Below are 22,764 nucleotides of genomic sequence, written 5' to 3'. Positions count from 1 at the left end.
CAAAGCAGAGGTACGTGTATTTTTGTGAAAAAGATTCATTCTCTCAAACGTGCATGAAAACCCAGCACAGTTTGTCTTTAGCGCCATCTACAGCATGACTGTATTTCATTTACTGTTCTTGATGACACTTTAAATTGCAAGAATTCTGTTATACAAATGTCATACCCTGTTTATTGTGGTTATTTTTTGTATGGTTGTTTGTTTTAATTTGTCCGTGTAGAGACTTTGTGTCCTGTGCCAGAAATTTTTTCATTAAATTTAATTAAATATACAAAAAATAGCTAAGTAATGACGTGTAATAAAGATTTAATTAAATTATGATGAGTGGTAATTACTGAGTAATAGATGAGGAAAACAGGGTCAGTTTGCTTCCTTGTCATTATAATGTGACGTTAAATATAGTCTATATCAAACCCTGTATGGGATAAATACACACATCACAGTACCGTGAACGCTTTGTGTCACAGGGGTAAATAGTAATAAACCTGAATATAAGGTGATTATTTATCTGATGTTCATCATGAAGATATACATGTTTTAATATTATATTACTTGGTAATTTCCAGATAAAAAAATGACCTGTCCTTTAGCTGTATTCACTGCTTTCATTGGTTATAAATTCCACACACTGTGCAAAGTGGAAACCCATTTTCCATTATTTCTATTTTTCCTCTCAAGTCTAGTTGCTTTATGTGTAATGCAACCTCTTCCAGCATCCAACAAACCCCTTTTCCTGTTTGTGCAGTCTTGGAAAGTAAAACTGATGCTGGCGCTAAGGAACAGCTGACAATCACAACATCCCTCCAGTCTTTACCCAAGCCGCTCATCCTGCTCTCAGGGTCGCGGGGAGGGATGCTGGGGCCTATCCCAGCAGTCCTGGGTGGGAGGCGGGGAGACACCCTGGACAGGCCGCCAGACCGTCACAGGGCCACTATCACAATATTTTATAATAAAAAAAAAATATATATATATATCTCCATCCTCAAAACACAAAGTGTATTTTAAGCAGTTTAACTACAACATTAACTATTCAGTTTCTAAAGGCCCTGTTTCTAAAGGCCTGTCCAGGGTGTCTCCCGGCCTGCCGCCCAATGACTGCTGGGATAGGCTCCAGCATCCCCGCGACCCTGAGAGCAGGATGAGCGGTTTGGTTAGCGGATGGATGGATGAACTGTTCTACAGAGGGTTTCACATTGCTAAGCAGCTGCTAAGAATGAGGTAAAAGCTTGTGTGTGTGTGGAGGAAAACGGGTTTTAAAGCGCACACAAAAAAAATTAACTGCAAACATAGAGCGATTTATTGCGCTCAAACGTGTCATCTATGAAAACAATGGAAATGCCCGTTTAGGTCGAAGTAACAACCTTTTGTGATCGTTAATTCGACCTAAACAAATTGACACGTTGATGGTAATGACATTTTGTTATGACAACTTCAGATCTGAGGCTCGAGTCACATGACTCGGACTCAAGTCAGACTGACGTCACAAATTTGATGACTGTAGACTTGACTTGACAAAACTGAAAAAGACTTGCAACTCGATTTTGACTTTAACACTGGTCACAAGTCACGAGTCACTGGTTATGGCTCGTGACTTGACTTGGACTTGAGCCTTTTGACTTGCATATTGATTTTGCATATTAACAATTACTCTGTTGTTAAAATGTTAAATGGCATTAATTTAACGAAGAGTGCATAATGACTTGTTTAGGACTTGAGACTCAAAGTTTAGACTTCGGACTTAACCTGAGACATATAAGTGCCAAAATGTGAGACTTGTGATTTAGAAAACAATGACTTGGTCCTACAAATGTCAATCAAATTCATGATCAGTTCTTCAGTGATATTCACGTAGACAGATAAATCAGAGTGTGAAGAAATTTCTTTTTTTTTTTTTCTTCAAATTTAAGTGGTCAAACGTGCCTCTAATTGAAGACTTGCCCCACTACTTGTCCTCATGATGTGAGTCCAGCCTGGAGACTGGCGGTCTGGACTACAGAGGCAGAGAAGAGTGGTGAGCGTGGGCGACTGGAGCCTCTTTTTCATTCTAGTTTATTACTGTGGAGAGGCCGGCCGTCTAAAAGCCCTGCCATAGAGTTACTTCCACCTGCACTTCAAAATTCCTACACGTCCGTCGTCAGAAGCCTGAGTGGTGAGTTGAACCACGTGTCAGGGAGGATAATGGAAGCCAGTAATCACCCGAATGCAGAAAAACGATGACGGTCTCTGCTCTTTTAACTATTGTGTAACTCATCCTGTGAAATTAATACTGCACGGTACAATATTGTCCCTGTGAACTCATATTGTATTGAGCCAGCAGCATAATGGTGCATCCATCCATTATCCATCCATTATCCATCCATTATCCCAACCGCTTATCCTACTCTCAGGGCTGCTGGAGCCTATTGGGGGACAGGCAGGCAGGCAGGCAGGGAGACAACCTGGACAGGCCGACAAGCCATCACACCCCACCCACCACCACCACACCACACCACACACACACATACACACACCCACCTTGGGGCAATTTAGTACGGCTGAGTCACCTGACCCACGTCTTTGGACCGTGGGAGGAAACCAGAGCACCCGGAGCCGGAGGAAACCCACACAGACACAGAGGACGACCTGGGACAACCCCCAAGGTTGGCCTACCCCGGGGCTCCAACCCAGAACCTTCTTGCTGTGAGGTGACCGCACTAACCACTGCACCACCATGCTGCCCTAATGGTGCTTCCCTCATACTTAAACTGTGTTGAGACAATTGAAAAAAGACACCGCTATACAGATAAGATAAATACTACGTCCCGTCCTTACCACTATTCCCTTATAACTATTACCAAAAACATAAAGTTGCAACCTGCAATTTTTCGCCATTAATAATTAAGTTTCCTTTATTAATCCCCTTGGGGAATGTCAGTTACTGCAAATGATCTCATCCAAGCTGTGATCTGTGTACAAGATAGGAGCAGTGGGCTGCCGCCTTCATGCTGCACCCGGGGACCAACTCCAGTTCTGTTCACATTGCCTTGCTCAGAGGCACAGACAGGAGTGTAAACCCTAACATGCATGATTCTTTTCTTTTCAAGTCGCTGTTTTATCTTTTCAAATGAGCTTGGAGTACACCCGCTGCTCCTTCGCATTGAAAGGAGCCAGTTGAGATGGTTTGGGCATCTGATTAGGATGCCTCCTGGGCGCCTTCCTCTGGAGGTTTACCGGGCACGGCCAACTGGGAGGAGACCCCGGGGTAGACCCAGAACTCGCTGGAGGGACTACATGTCCAATCTGGCCTGGGAACACCTTGGGATCCCCCAGGAGGAGCTGGAGGGCGTTGCTGGGGAGAGGGACATCTGGAGTGCCCTACTTAGCTTGCTGCCACCGCGACCCGACCCCGGAGAAGCGGATGAGATGAGATGAGACGTGATGGTAACGTGGTGGTTGTATTGGACAGAGTCAGTCTTCCAGTAGACCAGTGTTGTGAAGCCGATGCAGGGGTCCGAGAGAAACCGACCTGTTGGCTGGGACTACAAACCAGGTGTGGCAGCCATTGTGGCTGGCGTGCCATCAGCTCAGCAGGAAACAGTTCCCACTCTTGTAAAAACGGATCCTGGGACCAAAGCTAACACAGACAGTCTGATGTATTACAAACTACATCACACTATATGGGAACACTGTTGGACAGTCATACTGGTTGTCATGGACACACATTGGCATCACGTTTCAAACTTTTTTTCCAAAACATGTTTGCCGCTGCACCAGTGTTCGTCCTACCCAGTCAAAACGTTTCAAGAGTGGTTTACAGAGACTGGAGAGTGTCTCCAACCACGGTCAAGATGACTGGTAGGATTATGGGACCTGACTCCATCATACACATGGAGAAAATAACCAAGCATTTATAGAGAATAATCTCGGATTCCGATTTTAACCTGTTAACTGAGCCAATTTCCCTTTAGGAAAAGGGGCTTCTGAGGTGAACTCGAGAGCATTTCCTGTTACTGCTGCATTTCAAAAGGATGAGCCATCATTTATGTTAAGGTAAAACCTCGACATTAGCCAAGCTGACTTTGCTGAGCAGGCATGCTGTGTCTCTTTCACACCTGGGGAACTGACCAGTATTTTACTGGTGACTTCAGATGCCGCTCTGCCAGAGCGATTCCAGGGTTAAGTACCTCGCTCAAGGAAACGCTGGCAGCTAGAAACTAGAGGAAGGGGAGAACAATTTTCTTTCAAATTCCCCGTCCAGGATTTACCCTGATGATCTGGGGAATGGAGCAAGTAGAAGAAAAAAGAAAGCCACTTCAATTGACATTGTATTCTTTCAAGAAATTTGTTCTCTGCATGTAACCCATCCTATTGTATAGGAGCAGTGTGCCACTGTAGTGCCCGGGGATCAACTCCAGTTCTTCTTTCCATCGCCTTGCTCAGGGGCACAGACAGGAGTATTAACCCTAACATGCATGTCTTTTTGATGGTGGGAGGAAACCGGAGCACCCGAAGGAAACCCATGCAGACACGGGGAGAACATGCAAACTCCACACAGAAAGGACCTGGGACGGCCTGGGGTTCGAACCGAGGACCTTCTTGCTGTAAGGCAACAGCGCCAACCACTGGGCCACCGTGCCGCCCCATAATTGACCTTTCCATCACAAGCTGGTCTATGTGAGCATGTTGGCTGTTAGGGAGCAATGTCGGGCCCTGCAGCAAAAGCTGTAAATAGACATGCAGAAAACTGTAATACAAGCTAATACTATCTATCTATCTATCTATCTATCTATCTATCTATCTATCTATCTATCTATCTATCTATCTATCTATCTATCTATCTATCTATCTATCTATCTATCTATCTATCTATCCATCTATCTATCTATCTGTCTGTCTGTCTGTCTGTCTGTCTGTCTATCCATCTATGTTAGGAAAATGCATAGAGTCACCTTTCATCTTTGCACTTAAAGATTATTTTTCCTCTAAATTGTTTAGTAGTTTTAGCATTCTTTCCATCATCAGCTTTCAGGTGGCTCTGTAGTGCAATAGATAGTATACTGGATTTCTACACAAAGTACTGATAGAAATGACTGAAATGACAGGAAACTTGAAATGATCCCTGTGGAATCCCAACACTTTACCACTTCCCACCATTCATTCACTTCAACTGTAGGCCTGAGATGTTTGCAAGGCTGTTCGAGTGCTCCAGTTTCTTCCCACGGGCTGAGGACTTGTATATGTCAGGTGAGGTGGTGACTGTAAAGGTGTGTTCAGACAAGAGGCGACTCCAGTAACTTGTTGCCAGACTGATTTCATGTTCTATGAGAGCAAGTGACATGGGGGACGGGGATGAATCAAGATTAAAGGCAGGGTGGTGACCTGTAGACAGCTGAGAAATAGTAAACTTTTGAGTGACATGAGCGATAGCCAATCAGATTCAAGCATTTCTTTTTTTTTACCTACCACATAAAAACATCAAGCAGAGTTTTGGCTTCCACTTCCCGCTAACACAAAAATGGACGAGAACACAGCTAGTAGTAGTAGTAGTAGTAGTAGTAGTAGTAGTGGTGATAGTAGTGAACACAGCTCAAGATACCAATAAAATGTGTGTGGGTTTTGCGAAAAGCTGATAAATCTATCCATGGCGCCTCCCTTCTTTTCATCTAATACTTGGGAGGTACATGCTTGGTGTCCCCCCCCCCCCCTCCCCCAGCCGCATTTTGATTTAGTTGGATGAATGAATAAATAAATGGAGGTTAGAGAATGGTGCCTCACTTATTTTTTTATTGTTTGCTTAACTAGAAGCATCGATGCTGTGGACACGTTTCTGACTGTCATTGGCCAGCGAACCAGAATGCTAAGTGACGAGGCTTTATGCATTCTGCATGTCTGGCTGTTGGTGTGGGACGGGGCTAGACTGGTGACTTGAAGGACCCGTGTGATGGTAATGTGGGCTGATGGAGGATCCAGCAGATGTCCTGTCAGCTCCTCTTTGAACTCCACACTCTGAAATATATAACTGACAAGCATGTGCAAATCAAGTTATGAAGTAGCTTCAGGGCAGAGCGTGTGGTTCAGGATTGAATCAAGTAACCAGTGCACACGATTCCTTCATCTCAACTTGGTCCCAAATGGAGTATTTGGTCTTTCACCCTTGAGGTAATCTTTACTAAAATATTTAAAAATTATGCTACAATATCAAGAGAGGTGATGCATAACCTCACAGAAAGGGAAGCAAGCCAGAAATGGGGGGTGGGGGTCGGGGGGCTCCGATTCCTGACCACTAGAGAGTTGATCTTATCAGGATCCCAAATACAATCAGTGTGCTATAAAGCCCTTGAGCAAGGCAGCTTATCCTAAATCCGTCAGGTGGTGCTACGGTGACAAATGCATCAATGAAGTAAAACTTCACTTTTTACATCCAGGAGATGGTAGGGCCATGACACAATCTTCATATATTGTCTGACTTAAAAATAGGATTGAGGGGGCGTTCGGGTAGTGTAGCGGTCTACTCCGTTGAGTACCAAGATGGGGATTGCTGGTTCGAATCTCCGTGTTACTTCTGGCTTGGTCGGACGTCCCTACAGACACAATTGGCTGTGTCTCTGGGTGGGAAGCCGGATGTGGGTATGTGTCCCGATCGCTGCACTGGCGCCTCCTCCGGGGCAACTGGGGGGGGGGACGCGTGACGTGCTACATCCCCCTGGCGAAACTCTTCACTGCCAGGTGAAAAGAAGCAACTGGCGACTCCACATGTATCGGAGGAGACGTGCGGTAGTCCGCAGCCCTCCCCGGATCGGCAGAGGGGGTGGAGCAGAGACTGGGACGGTCTCGGAAGAGCGGGGTAATTGGCTGGATCCAACTGGGGAGAAAAAGGGGGGAAAATCCACCCCCCCAAAAAAATGGATTGAAAGATATGTGGTTTAGTTGATGAGAATAGACACATCTGTCTTTACATCCTCCCCCCAGTTTCCCACTGCTAAATAATGAGCGACGTATGAACGATAAAGAGAGATTAACTTTGGATCTGTTCAAACATCCAAGTGTAGTATATGTCCGTTTATGGTCGGACCTGTCCTTCTGTGAATTCTCTGCCTCTGTCTGTTATGATTCCTATCAATGACTAATGCCTTTGCCCCGTCACTGACATCTTTGCCCCTTCGGTGACATCTTTGGACTCCAGGGACCACCATGCTCTCATCTCTTCACCCTGTGCCATGGCCAGGCCCCTCTTGCACTGACGTCTGACGTCCTCCCTCGTTCGCTGTGGCGACACAAAGTCTACCTGCGAGCCAGCAGCCCAACAACAGATACCCACAATGCACCCCGGGCCAGCAGCGAGCCAGAGACAGACTGGTGCAGATCCAAAACAACCAGGTCACAGCTGTGCTACACTGTGTTTATAGAGATAGGTGCAACATTCTGGTCGTTTAATCCGGAAAGAAAACCAAGACGGTGTGACTCATGTCCTTTTCCAGAAGGGCGAGCTATGACGTCGACATAAGATTTATCATGATTACATATTCATACATTTATCTACTATGTGTTATCATTTATTACATGGTAATTACCATTGTTATTGTTAGTATAGACGGTAGTAGTAGCAGCAGAAGCAGTGGTAGTAACAGTAGTAGTAAATGTGATATTTGTTGCAGTAATGGTTGCACGGCTAGCAGCAGTATTAGAAAGCGTCGCAGTGGTCGTGTGTTATAGTGGCTAGCTGTAAATCATGATTAATAAATGAGTAATCACTTGGTCAGTCGGTTGGTATCATCAGCTATGATGTTGGTCGCCGAAAAACATGCTCAGCAGCAGTCCGCCATCGCTCTCTCTCCGCACGTGCTCTGACGGCTACCGTTTAACCCATTCTCGCCCAGTTGGAGACGTCCATGTACGAGATCGCTGGTCTGCCTCGTCGCCTCTTGCCTTCAACTTTGCCTTGCAGCACATTTTGCATAATTCTGCAGGTCTTATGACACAGAGCATGGCCGAAATACATTAGTTTTCGTCTCTGAATGGTCGACAGAAGGATCATATTTGTTCCAAATGAGTAATGGGGCACGTAGGAGCATTAGCAGATCTGCTAGTGTTAGCAAGTGTGTTACAGCAGTCTTGACAACAGCATTACAAGAAAAAACATGGGAAAATAAAAAAAACAAAACAAAACGACAGTAGAACTCAGACCTGACATTTACAATGTTGCCATGTCATGTAGCAGACGCTTTTATCCGAAGTGACGTACATCTGAGAGTTAACACAACACAAGCAAGGATCTAGTCAGGAGACGACAACACAGGTAAGTGCCAAAAAACTAGGTTCAAGTCTGATAGGACACAGGTGTCAACAGGCGCAAAGGCAATGCATAGGGTGCACAGAAGTGTCGTTTTGTTTTTTTATATCAATACCATCAGATGTGGAGGTGTTGGAGAAGGAGCTGGGTCTGTAGCTCCTTCTTAAAGATGGAGAGGGACTCAGCGGATTGAATGGAGTTTGGTAACTCATTAAAAAGCCTTACTGTAACTCACATTTCTGAACCTTTAATCACAAAATCCTAAACAGTTCAGGTAAGGGCAAATATTCTGGCTGAGTTTAGATAAAAAAAAGAAAAGAAGAAGACACTAGATACAACATTCCAAGTTGTATTGAAAGGATGCCTATTAAAAATACATATATATATATTTTATTTATTCCCCCCCCTTTTTTTTTCTCCCAATTGTACTTGGCCAATTACCCCACTCTTCAGAGCCGTCCCGGTTGCTGCTCCACCCCCTCTGCTGATACAGGGAGGGCTGCAGACTACCACATGCCTCCTCCGACACATGTGGAGTCACCAGCCACTTCTTTTCACCTGACAGTGAGGAGTTTCACCAGGGGGATGTAGCACGTGGGAGGATCACGCTACTCCCCCCAGTTCCCCCTTCCCCCTCAACCGGCCAGAGGAGGTGCTAGTGTAGCGACCTGGACACATACCTACATCCGGCTTCCCAACCGCAGACACGGCCAATTGTGCCCGTAGGGACCCCTGACTAAGTCGGAGGTAACACGGGGACTCAAACCTTGAACCGGCGAGGCAACGGAATAGACTGCTATGCTACCCAGACCGCCGGTTATTTTTATGCTGTCTACTAATGTTAACAAGTGTGTTTTAAGAGATCACCAGTGTCCTACTACTCATTCATTAATTACTGTTCACAGCCACTCATTCGTTTGGAGACAGTGGCACTGACGAAAAGACAGGAGGTGGAGGTGGCAGAGTTGAAGATGATAAGATTTTCATTGGGAGTGACGAAGAAGGACAGGATTAGGAACGAGTATATAAGAGGGACAGCTCAGCTTGGAAGGTTTGGAGACAAAGCAAGAGAGGCAAGACTGAGATGGTCTGGACACGTGTGGAGGAGAGATGCTGGGTATATTGGGAGAAGGATGCTGAATATGGAGCTGCCAGGGAGAGGAGAAGAGGAAGGCGAGAAGAGGAGGTTTATGGATGTGGTGAGGGAGGACATGCAGGTGGCTGGCGTGATACAGGAGGATGCAGAGGACAGGAAGAGATGGATGATCCGCTGTGGCGGCCACTAACAGGAGCAGTCGAAAGTAGTGGTAGTAGTAGTTGTAGTAGTAGTAGTAGTAGTAGTAGTAGTAGTAGATTCACAGCCACTCATTAAAAAGCCTTACTGTAGTAATAGTAGAAGTAACATTACAAGTAGTAACAGTAGTAGTAGCAATAGTAACAGTAGTAGTAGTAGGAGTAGCAGCAGCTTTACAGTCGTAGTAGTAGTACTAGATACCTCGTTTACTTCTGGTTGCTATTACGGTGTCATGTTGCTGCCAGTCCCCTGGTTTCAGTGGAGTCTTGGCAGGTAAACAGAACAATAACAACAATAACAACCGAGCTGGACACACTGGGACTGAGACAAGTGCCAAAAGAGAAGCTGAGGTACCAGCTGTACTGGAGACAGCCAGGTCTCATGTCAGCTTACTGGGCTGTTTATTCCCAAAACCTGCCACAGCCTTGCAGGCCCAGGAGACACCAGCCAGAAAGACGCCCCCACATGGATGGTGTGTATGCAGCACGTGGAATGCAGACTGATAGACAGGAACATAACCACACACATGAAAACACTCACACTGGTGTTGGAGCTATATGTATGACCATTCTATCTAGAGTTTTCATATTGTTCCTATTGAATAACTTGGGAACAGCCAATCAGCCTGCGACAAAAGGCCAGAAATACAGCAGCCAGTCAGACAGATGAACTCGTTGAACTCGCGCTCAAACTGACCTTTATGTGAATGTCTTCTATTGTCAAGTAAATTATTGTATTATAGGAACACACACACACACACACACACACACACACTTACTCTTACCTGTATATGAGTATGTCATCTGTAGAGCTGTTGTACTGGATCTGGTACATTCGGACCCCCGGGATGTGATTCTGCGGGGGCCACCTAATTGTAGCAGAACTGGAGGTCAGGTCCGAAACGCTGACCCGCTGCTGGTCAGTCCGGGCCTGCCCACCGCTCACATTGGACTTGATGGATGTGGGGATGTCCGACGGACCCGGGTCAGGGTCCAGTTTGGGGTCAAAGTGCGGCGAAGGGTTGACGACCAGCTCAACGGGGGCCGTGGCTTCTCCTGCTGCGTTGGAGGCGATGCAGGTGAACTTTCCAGAATCCTGCATGTCATCAGAAGAGATAAGAACAGAGGAGATTCAGTCCAGTGACCTCCGTGTTTCATTGTTTGATACGTTCTCTGTTTATATCAATCAATCAATCAATCAATCAATCATCTATCCATCTATGTATCAAGCTCTTTGTCTATTCCTCTCATCTCATCTATTCCTCTCCTCCTCTCTCCACAACAATCCCTCATCACATCATCCTTTACCTCCTTCACTTCGAATCAATCTCTATCACACACAACTTTCCTTCCTCCAACTATCCTTCATTCGTCCGTCTCTATTTCTGAGTCTCCTCTTGTCATCCTCCTCTCCCTCTCTCTCTGCTTTGTCTCTTCATCCTCCCCCATTATCCACCACCCACCGTAGAGCCATAGACTTTCTTATGAACACTGTTAAATGCATACCCCTTTTACACGCACGTGTAAACACATGCATATTAATTATGTGACATTTAAAACAGTGTGTCACCAATCATACCATCCGTGTAGGTCTAATTGGCTTAAACAAATCCTTTTTTCAAAACTTTTTTAATGAGTGTACATCTCCTCTCTGGCAGAATTAGCAATAACTGCAATGTTAGCTTGTTTTTCCCCTCTTACCCTGCAAAAGATTTTCATGCTTATCTTGAGAAAACCAGCTCGGGGGCATAACATATAGTGCACCAGACTTCTGAGTATAAACAAGCCTCGGTTTTTCAAAGGTTTTGTGTTTCAGACCCACCAGAGCTCCACCTTTGATACCCAACCAGAGATTTACCTCCAAACAACCACACCTGTCACCAAGGCCCTGTTCACACCTGGCATTAACATGTGTATTATGAAGTACTGCATTCGAAAAGATGGATGGAGAAGACAAAATTCGATAAAATTAGGGGCGTCTCGGTAGCGTAGCGGTCTATTCTGTTGCCTACCAACACGGGGATCCCGGTTCAAATCCCTGTGTTACCACCAGCTTGGGCAGGTGTCCCTACAGACACAATTGGCTGTGTCTACGTGTGGGAAGCCGGATGTGTCCGGGTCGCTGCACTAGCGCCACCTTTGGTCAGTCGGGGCGTCTGTTCAGGGGCAAGGAGGAACTCGGGGGAATAATGTGATCCTCCCAAGCGCTACATCCCCCTGGCGAAACGCCTCACCTTCAGGTGAAAAGAAGTGGCTGGTGACTCCACATGTATCGTAGGAGACATGTGGTAGTCTGCAGCCCTCCCCGGATCAGCAGAGGGGGTGGTGCAGCGACCGGGACGGCTCGGAAGAGTGGGGTAATTGGCCAAGTACAATTGGGGAGAAAAAGGGGAGGGGAAAAAAAGAAGAATTGAATCACATAATCGGCTGTTTCTTCATCCTAACTAGTCCATCCATCAATCCATCAATCTATCCATCTATCCATCCATCCATCTATGTATATCTATCTGTCTGTGTCAATCAGTCAGAAAGTCAAAAATACTGCATCAGTTTGTCTTTAGTGGGCTTCTTATCAGAAACCATTCTTCAGCTGTAAATTATTTAATAGAGAAAGATTCTTGTGGTCTATAATCCTTTAAGAAAGACGGAAAGCAATCAGTGAAGCACACGAGCTCTTTTTCACTGCAGCAAAAAGGTCAAAGGATTAGAGGGGATGAAGCCTGTGTTGGTGCTACATCTTCCTACTTGGGTGGAAAGTGAGGTTTCTGTGATGTACACACTAATACCTCAGGGCCTTTGGCTTTAGATTGTGTAGTGGATGATCTATTTTAAAACTGTTTGGCAGATAACAGCCAGATATTTCCCAATAGTTTAAATGCTCATGTTTCACCCACCGCCCCCTTACCTTCACAGATGCCTTGAGGATATCCAGTGACCCGTTCTCATAGCAGATGGTTCTGGAGGTGTTGCCGATCAGCTTCCCGTCTGGGCTGACCCAGTGGGTGGAAGGCTCCGGATCTCCAATGGACTTACAGCGCAGGCTCACCTCCTGACCCTCCATAACAAACATCTTGGAGGTATGGCGGGTTATCATAGGGGGCTCGCACACAAACTCCTCCTACGAGACAATGGGAAGATATAAAGTATCTGTGACTACAAAGTAATCTAGTAGGCAGGACATAAAGCATGATTAAAGAGTAACTAAACCCTAAACCATCCATCCATCCATTATCCAAACCGCTTATCCTGCTCTCAGAGTCGCGGGGATGCTAGAACCTATCCCAGCAGTCATTGGGTGGCAGGCGGGGAGACACCCTGGACAGGGTGCCAGGTCATCACAGGGCCGACACACATTCACACCTAGGGGCAATTCAGTACAGCCAATTCACCTGACCTACAAGTCTTTGGACTGTGGGAGGAAACCGGAACACTCAGAGGAAACCCACGCAGACACGGGGGGAACATGCAAACTCCACACAGAGGACGACCCGGGATGACCCCCAAGGTTGGACTACCCTGGGGCTTGAACCCAGGACCTTCTTGCTGTGAGGTGACTGCGCTAACCACTGCATCACCGTGCCACCCAATTGTGGGGACCCTAAACCATTTCAGGTAGTTTTATGACATCTGCAGGTGAAAAGCCATGTAAAGGTTAGAAAAGCATGCCAGGCCGGTCTTGGTACACTGTCATGTTAGCATAGCAGAATAAACACAGCAGCAGGCTGTCATGTTAGCATAACAGGATAAACACAGCAGCAGGCTGTCATGTTAGCATAGCAGGATAAACACAGCAGCAGGCAGTCATGTTAGCATAGCAGGATAAACACAACGGCAGGCTGTCTTGTTAGCATAGCAGGATAAACACAGCAGCAGGCTGTCATGTTAGCATAGCAGGATAAACACAGCGGCAGGCTGTCGTGTTAGCATAGCAGGATAAACACAGCGGCCGGTTTTTAAAGTAATCCAAAAAGGCATAATGGTGGTGCCTCACAAAGTCTGTTCCCTTCCCTTGTGCAGTTTACATTTATTCCTGTGTTTATCTGTGAGATGCTCCAGTTTCCTCCCACAGTCCAAAGACTCTTTTCGAGTTAACGTCTCTAAACTGCCCATAGATATGCATGGTGTGTGAACGAAGGTGTGTGTGGGCCCTGTGACAGACAGGTGATTTTTTTTCTTTCCCTGGGTGTCTCCCTGCCTCTCGCCAAATCCTGGCTAGGATAGGCTCTGGCCCTCCGCCACCCTGAATTAAGCAAGTGTGGAGAAAAAAATGAATGTCTCTGATGAAATAAAACTGATGGTAATATCTCAGTTGGAACTTTCCAGACAAAGTCCTCTTTAGACATTATGGTCTAACATTTAGGTAGCAGGATATAAATTATGGCTTACAAGCAAACTCCTCTAACCAGACACAGCATATGTAGGAGACAGCAGCAACGGTACAGCTCAGACTTTATTTTATTTTTTTACAAGAACCTCAGAAAATTATCAATTTTAAAAAAAATTAAATTTGATAAAAAAATTACAAAATTATCAACCTCAGAAAATTAGAAAACCCCATGAAAATGTCAATGAACATGTCTTTTTTTTTGTTTTGTGTTTTTTATTTTCCCCCTTTTCTCACCAATTGTACTTGGCCAATTACCCCCCCCCCCTTCCGAGCCGTCCCGGTCGCTGCTCCACCCCCTCTGCCCATCCGGGGAGGGCTGCAGACTACCCCATGTCTCCTCCGATACATGTGGAGTCACCAGCCGCTTCTTTTCACCTGACAGTGAGGAGTTTCACCAGGGGGACGTAGCGCGTGGGAGGATCACGCTACCCCCCCCCAGTTCCCCCTCTCCCCTGAACAGGTGCCCCGAATGACCAGAGGAGGCGCTAGTGCAGCGACCAGAACCCATACCCACATTCAGCTTCCCACCCGAAGACACAGCCAATTATGTCTGTAGGGATGCCCGACCAAGCCAGAGACGCCCGACCAAGCTGGAGGTAACACAGGGATTTGAACCAGCGATCCCCGTGTTGGTAGGCAATGGAATAGACCGGCACGCCACCCAAACGCCCCGTGATTAACATATCTTAAAACACAGACGGCTATTGCACTGTACAGCTCCCAGGTATCCATGTATATGATGTATTATATAATGTATGGAAGTCAATCAGGGCATCACTGAAGAAAAAGATCAAACTTGTCAGTCAACCGTTCCTGGAAAGCTTAAGATGAACAAGTGTTTGTCCCTAACCCTGATAAAACACTCAGCTCTGTAGAAGAGAAGAGGCCATTAGGTTACTTTATAGGAGCTCTCTTCATTAAGTACTAATTTGCCCGGTAAGGCAAAGTTCTCCAGATTGTCCTCTCTGAAAAGTTTAATCCTCTTATATTCATGCTACAGCCTCTCTCTTAAGGAGGTCCAAAACTATTACAGATTGGTGAGGTGAGCCAAAGGTCTTTTCCACCGTCCACTGCAGATTCATACAAATTAGTTCAACCATTATCCTGTAGTATATCTCTCCGCTCATCGTGCCGGTTCTCTGATGTATTACTCAGAGGGATTATAACCCACCGATCACTGGCGAGAACACAAGGTCACTGGATCATTCTCCTTTAGGTTATGATAAATCACAACGTTTCATTCTATTGCTGTCTCAAACGGCATTTGCGGATATTAATAAGAGTCAATCATATTCCAGGGATCGCCTCATAGGCTTCTGCTTTTCCATAATGGCAGTAATGCACCATAGTATAATAAAATAGCACATATTCTGAGTAATTTTAAATAAAGTAACCGTCAATCTTCCACCAAGAAATATGGTTCAAGTAGTGTTATAAGAGTCGATCTTGTGTTTCACAAGGTAATTAGTTAATTGATTAATTAATTAATTAAATAGTATTGATTGATTGGTTAATTGACTGACTGATTAAATGCAGTGTATGATCACGGGCAGGACTTTATATTTGACACCAGCCTTGAATGTGACTGAGTCCCTCTGGAAAGAGTGGTCCGGTTTTGAGACCTCAAACCTTGGAACAAATTAGCATTTTTCAGACCTGGGTTGCCTCGGCTCGTTCTCTAGTGTAAAAAAAGAATGTATTGTTTTTGCCACAAATAACGTCTGCATTCAAAACAAAAGCATGTCCGACATTTAGCTCTGTGAAATGGAATTGGGTAGTAAACCTCAGTTGGAAAAATCTGAAATTAATGTAGTAGAAAATCATGACTCTACCAATTGTCTGTTAACAAAGGAAGCACCATTCACAGATTAGCCTAATGCTAAAGTTATATTTATGTCAATGATATTCAACTTGTGACATGCCAATATCTTAACTTTTATGTTTGTCATACCTGTACATTGTGGTGCTGCTGTACTGCCACAGAAAACTTGAACAGTTATAAGCAGAATAACTGTGGCCCCAACATACCTCTCTGATGGTCCAGAAGTATTTTCCAGCGAGGTCTTTCGGCGAGGCGCAGGTCTCCAGGTCGTCCTCTCTGGTCAATCTGCGGAGCCACACCAGCTCACAGTTACAGTGGAGAGGATTCCCACCGAAACTCAACACCAGGGCAGTGAGAGGAGAGCCCTTCATCTTGGCGTAGACGGGGATCCTCAGAAACAGCGGGTCTGGAGGGATCTTCTTCAGCTTGTTGGACGTCATGTCCAATCTGGGTATGCATAGAAATACAGAGATGGACACGGTCACTCAGGATCAGCGTTCAGATGATGGCTCTCATCTGATGACGCGGATGGCACATTCCATTCAATCAGGAATACCGGTATGTCCCACTTCCTGTGAGGGATATTAGAGCAGCCCCTTGGAGTTGATATTTCAAATACTAGCAAGGTTCCTCAACTCCGACTTTCCTAAGACAACAACTGTCTGGTCCACAGAACAGGAGAAAATACATGATGGAAGATAAACAGCTTGCTTTTTTTCCATCGATCGAAGTTCAATTTCTAGCATTCTGTGGCCGCGAGCTATGCCATGAGAGCAACCAGGAAATGATTATGAGAAATCAGTTTACATGCACTTACAAAATGACATAGAGCGCAGAAGCTCCTTCATCGTTTGTTATCACAAGAGATTTTGTGATAATAAAGGTTTAATAATTGCGCTTGAATGTCAATTTGAATGAAATCCACTTTCCAGTTATGGTTTATGAATAATTGTGAAAGTTATAATGCATCCCATTTTTTTAGCAACAATATTGATCAAAACGAATAGACCAGTTGAAATAATGTTACATTTTTCCATACACTCAGGCATCTATAGCGTGAGTTATTTGCCACAGAGCTATAACAATACATAAAAAGCCATACTTAAAGGCAAATTACAACCTGACAACAGACATCCTCTACCCATATCTCATCTCTTGCCCCAAATATTCCCTAAATTCGCTATATATTGTCCTATATTTAATTAAAAATCCAGCTCCTAGTCCTTCAATTGATGGTTTAGTGCAGCAATGCAGTCTTCCAATATAATCAAACGAGCCATGCTCTTGGCAGTAGTGGTCCGGTTTTTAATCACAGCTGACGTAAGAAATTGTTTTTGTGAAAAGAAAAAAAAAGCTAAAGAAAGGACAAAAATCTTTTTGTTTTGTTTCACAATTTCATAAATTAAACAATTTAATATGAAGCAATCGGTTGAAACAGACCGAGAGGAAGTTAGGTCAGGGGGAGGAAAGGGGAGTGATCAGTTAGTTAAACAGTCAGTCAGCGATCATATTAATAAACCAGCCAATAAGCCATTTTCTAAAACAAATGAACAATCAATTATCAGCTCATAAACTCAGGGAAGACAGTGAAGAAAGACTATCCATTCAAATGTTTATGGGGCCAGAGAGAAAGAGAGAGAGAGAGAGAGAGAGAGAGAGAGAGAGAGAGAGCGAGAGAGAGAGAGAGAGAGAAGGAAACTAAAGAAAAGAGTGTCACAGCTCTGCCCTTGCACCAACCTCCCACCTCTCTCTCTCTCTCTCTTTCAGATCTGTTCATCACGCCCCCCTGCTGGCTTCAAGGTGAAGATCAGTATTTAGTGAACCGTGTCAGAGAGTCTCCTTCAGCTAACAGTCATTTTGTGAACACGAGGTCACCAAAAGCCAGGAAAGTTCCTTCCGTCCCAAGTTCCCTTGCCCCCCCCCCCGCAACCCGTCCTTTCTCTCACTCTTTCTCCCTGTTACAACTGAACTAAGACCAAAAGATCCAAAAAGTGCTGCAAGAGCCGTACCATAAGAAAGACACTTAAGAAAACGGTGCAGAGTTACCGTTACCATATAATTGTGGGTTTATTATAAGTTGGTCATTATTGCAACTTGAACACGTGTTCCAACACACACAACAAATACAACAATTGCGCATAAAGAACAACATAATGAACCAAACAGCAAACTCGTGAATAACTAAGGCAGGGCGGTGATAAGGGCAAACTATGATGACTGAAGATGAATAAACTAAACACAAACAGACAAGGGAAACAACACTCACCGCCCTGCCTGGCAAAGCCAAATAAAAATGAAAATGAAAGGGGGGTACTAACCCCAAAATCAAAAAGGGGTCTAGAACATAAGCACGAGTGCCAGGCAAAAGTTAACTAAGAAGTTTACAAAAAAAAAAACAGCATTCGGCAATGTGAGGGGGCCTCTCAATGTCCATGGCCTTGTGAGCTTCTTTTATAGGAGTCAGTAGGGGAAGGCCTCAGGTGCAGTCAGTGCAGCAATCAGCACCACTTCACTGGCTCCGCCTTCTCAGGCACCACCTCAGATGACAGAATGGGCAGGGGCGTAACACTCCCCTCTACAGTATACCAGCATGGTGACAGGTGTTGAAATTCAGCAACATGAACATGGACAGACCGATTGCTTTGCTGTCCTCCAAAGATTCATTTTCATTGCTGCACAAACAGAATTACAATGAGAATCGGTTCCGTCGGCCAACTAAAGTTTGAAAGTCAGGTGAAAAGATTTGGTGGGTTCATGGCTGGATGAACCCACCAGAGGGCCCCAGGGCATGCACGCCCCCCCCCTCCGCCCCGTCAGATAGGCTACGCAAACAATACTAAACATTGTTAAATGTAAAACTAATGCAAATACCCAACATGGTAGTCGACGCTATGCCAATCTGCATGTAGCTTGGGGCTCCTGCATCAATAGACTTTGTAGCTTGGGGCCCTGCCCCAGAAGAGACTGTAGCTTGGGGCCGCGCATCAATAGAGACTTTGTAGTTTGGAGCGCTGCATCAGTAGAGACTGTAGCTTGGGGCCCCGCATCAATAGAGACTAGCTTGGGCCCTTGCATTGCGATGCAGGGTTGGAACAAACTCTCCTTGTAGGGTATGACTGGAGATCCCTACTATACGCGAACACAATACCCCTGACCTTCTAGGGCCCCTCGTGGTCCGGGGCCCCGGGGCACTCGCCCGGCATGCCCAGTCCGTAATCCAGCCTTGAGTGGGTTGTTAACATGCCGTACAGCAGGTCACATTACTCATCTTTCCATCAAAGCATTTTTATGCACATTACGAATTATTGCGTTAGAAAAGCTGGATGGAAATGGCAAAATTCAATAAAACTTGCCCACCATTGCTAAAAAAAAATGTTGCGCTGACTTGAAGTTATTTTTGTTCTTGCCAATAAAGTTTATGCATGAAATTAATGTGAGCAATTCCCACCCATCACACTTAGTTACATCTATTTTACTCATAAGTTACTCATTTACTTCTACGTAGTGTATTAATGATTGGCCTGTAATTTAAAGGGATACATCCTTCCCCGTTTCTTCTTCTGTGGGCTCAAAAGAACACCAGTCTCCTTCATTTATCCTTAACATGTCACGTGTCTACCGTTTCAGTCTAGTCAGTCATTTTGCTATGTCTCTTAGTTTAGTTCCGTTAGCTATTTTCGGCAGTCAGTTTCAGTCAGCCCATTACCTTTATCATTGTCTGATGTCCTTCCTGTTTTATTTTAAAGTTCTCACCTGCTTTGTCATGTCAGTTCCTGTCCCTGGTTTGGTCCTCAGTCAACCACGTGTATTCCACATGGGCTGCCACCTCATCAGCCATCGCTTTAAAGCTGGGCCTGGATCAACAGTCCTTGTCAGATTATCTCGCCAAGACGTCTCTTCGTTTTGAAGCTTCTTGATTAATATTTTCCTCTTTGACCAAAGTCTGTCTTTTGCCACATGAGTTCTGTCAAGTCCCTGGTTACTTTTGCCTGATTTTTGCCTCTTTGTGCCTCAATCTCTCGGCCTGTTTTGACTGCTGGTTTTGCCTGAGTCCTGCCTGTACCTTTGCTGTGATTTTTTTTCCCTTTTTGTAATTAATTAATTTTTGTAATTTGCTGGGCTGCATCATGCCTTTTGTTTTTGCCGCCTGTGTTTTGTGACATAGCATGCAGTGACTTCTAATTTCATTAAAAATCCTTTTCACCTTTTTTGCAGAAAGTCTGTTTTTATCTCAGGTTATATTCCGACACTGGCCAGTAGAGCGGGAAATACTGGTTTTATTGACAGTTTTAATCTGTTCTGGGATTGTCTCTCCTTCTTCAGAACTGACGGAGTCCACCCAAACAGACTGGGTAGCCGGATGCTAGCGGCCAACCTGCATGCAGCACGCTGCACAAGTCCTCTCCAGGTGACTGACTGTTTACATCCCATGCTTCCCTCCTGGAGCCTCCGCTTCTGTCTGTGGTAGCACCCTATGGTACTGTTCCGCCCACTGTCTCCCTCCGCTGGCCTCATTTGTCATTGACCCTCTCACTGGGAGATTTCCCCATACAGACCGTTACTAGGCACCGTGCCTCTCATCCAAAAGACGTATCTAATCGTAGAAAAAACAGCAACCGAACATCTGGAGCAAATATCTGCAAATTGTGTCCTATTTGCTGTACGCCCGTTGGGTTTAACTCTGCTTTGACACCAAACAAGTTTGGCATCTTGAATGTGAGATCGCTTGGTAACAAGTCGTTTATCATTAATGGTTTTATTGCTTCTAATAATCTTGACTTTTATATGATTACTGAGATATGGCTGTCCCCAGGGGACACTGTTCCCCTGGTTGAGTCTAGGCCCCCTGATTTTGCATATTTTCACATTCCCAGGCCCTCTGGAAGAGGGGATGGCCTAGCTGTTTTTTATAAGTTGGGTCTTAAATACCATCCTGTTACTTTTGGTAATTTTATCTCATTTGAGGTTTTATGTTTTTTAATCACTGGCCCTCCCCCTTTACTCTGCATCTTAATGTATAGGCCCCCTAATTCAGTTCGTTTTATCTCTGAGTGTTCTGACCTTTTATCTATTGTCATGCCATAATATGACAGGGTGCTTATTCTCGGTGATTTCAATATTCATGTGTGCTGTCCTTCCCATTCCCTGACTTCCCATTTTTGGATTTCATAGACTCTTTTTACTCTTTTTCCGGTACAACGTCCCCGTTGTGGTGAAGAAGGAGCTGAGCTGGAAGGCAAAGCTCGCAATTTATCAGTCACTCTTCGTTCCAACCCTCACCTATGGTTATGAGCTTTGGGTAGTGACTGAAAGGGTGAGATCGCGGATACAAGCGGCTGAAATGAGTTTCCTCCATAGGGTGTCTGGGCTCAGCCTTAGAGATAGGGTGAGTAGCTCGGACATCCGGAGGGAGCTCGGAGTAGAGCCGCTGCTCCTTCGCGTTTAAAGGAGCCAGTTGAGGTGGTTCGGGCAGCTGATTAGGACGCCTCCTGGACGCCTTCCGTTGGAAGTTTACCGGGCACAACCAACTGGGAGGAGACCCCGCGGTAGTCCCAGAACTCGCTAGAGGGACTACATGTCCAATCTGGCCTGGTAACACCTTGAGATCCCCCAGGAGGAGCTGGAGGGTGTTGCTGGGGGGAGGGATGTCTGGAGTGCCCTACTTAGCTTGCTGCCACCACGACCCGACCCCGGAGAAGTGGCTGATGATGAATGAATGAGTGAATAAACTCTTTTAACCTCATTCAGTATGTTAAAGGGGCCATACATTCCAAAGACCACATCTCAGACCTTGTACTCTCATCTGGTTTCTCTCAACACTCCTTGCCAGATTATCTCGCCAAGACGTCTTTTTGTTGTGAAGGTTCTTGTTTAGTATTTTGCTCTTTGGCCTCAGCCTTTCATTTGCCATGTGAGTTCCGCCAAGTCCCTGGTCACCTTTGCCCGATTTTCACCTCTCTGCGCCTCCATTGCTCTGTCTTTTTTTTTTTTTTTTACTACTGGTTTTGCCTGAGTCCTGCCTGTGCCTTTGCTGTGATTTCTTTCCTTTTTGTAATTATTCAGCTGGACCGCATCTTGTCCCCTGTTTTTGCTGCCTACGTTTTGTGACATTTGGGTGCTCAGCTCCTACTAAGCCAACTGGCCCTAACACAACAAAGATGGAAGGAGGGTGGAGTGAAGAAGGTTGTCACCGACAAGGGTAAGTGCAGATTATTCCCTTGTATTTGCCAAGAATATTTTTACAACTAGGAATTCAATTATATGCATTGTAAGCTATGAAATACTGAAAAATCAAATTCAATGAAAAGTGAAAAGGAAAAAGTAACATAGATAAATAAAGATGTCTGTGAATTTTCTCATTCATCCAGGTCATGGTTATCCAAAGGAATTGAATCAAGTGCAACTGGACTTGGTATATATCCGTGAAGACGTTTCGCTTCTCATCCAAGAGGCTTCATCAGTTCGTGCCTTTCTGACTAGACCAAGCTAGTCTGACTAGACCAAGCCAGACTAGCTTGGTCTAGTCAGAAAGGCACGAACTGATGAAGCCTCTTGGATGAGAAGCGAAACGTCTTCACGGATATATACCAAGTCCAGTTGCAATAGATAAATAAAACCAAAAGTCATATAATATCCATATAAGAGTGAGGGTAGGATGGAGTGGGAGACTGACAGGCGGATTGGTGCAGCATCAGCAGTAATGTGGATGTTGTACCGGACCGTTGCGGTGAGGAGGGAGCTGAGCCGGGAGGCAAAGCTCTCAATTTACCAGTCAATCTCCGTTCCAACCCTCACCTATAGTCATGAGCTTTGGGTAGTGACCGAAAGGGTGAGATCGCAGCTAAAGGCGGCGGAAATTAGTTTCCTCCGTAGGGTGTCTGGGCTCAGCCTTAGAGATAGGGTGAGGAGCTCAGACATCCGGAGGGAGCTCGGAGTAGAGCCACTGCTCCTTTACATCGAAAGGAGCCAGTTGAGGTGGTTCGGGCATCTGAT

General features: G+C 45.3%; 1 protein-coding gene across 1 annotated transcript in view; it reads right to left on the bottom strand.

Moving 5' to 3' along the window:
- LOC130115620 (leucine-rich repeat and fibronectin type III domain-containing protein 1-like protein) overlaps window positions 1-22,764 on the bottom strand; it is a 122,014-nt gene that overhangs the window by 62,308 nt on the left and 36,942 nt on the right. Inside the window, 3 exon segments of the mRNA XM_056283355.1 lie at window positions 10,348-10,658; window positions 12,468-12,680; window positions 15,978-16,218. Coding sequence (XP_056139330.1) covers window positions 10,348-10,658; window positions 12,468-12,680; window positions 15,978-16,218 — 765 coding nt within the window.

The sequence above is a fragment of the Lampris incognitus genome, chromosome 7 (assembly GCF_029633865.1).
Source record: "Lampris incognitus isolate fLamInc1 chromosome 7, fLamInc1.hap2, whole genome shotgun sequence".
In the NCBI taxonomy this organism is placed as follows: Eukaryota; Metazoa; Chordata; class Actinopteri; order Lampriformes; family Lampridae; genus Lampris; species Lampris incognitus.
Note: the sequence above shows the minus strand (reverse complement) of the source record. Positions and strands in the feature narration are given on the sequence as shown.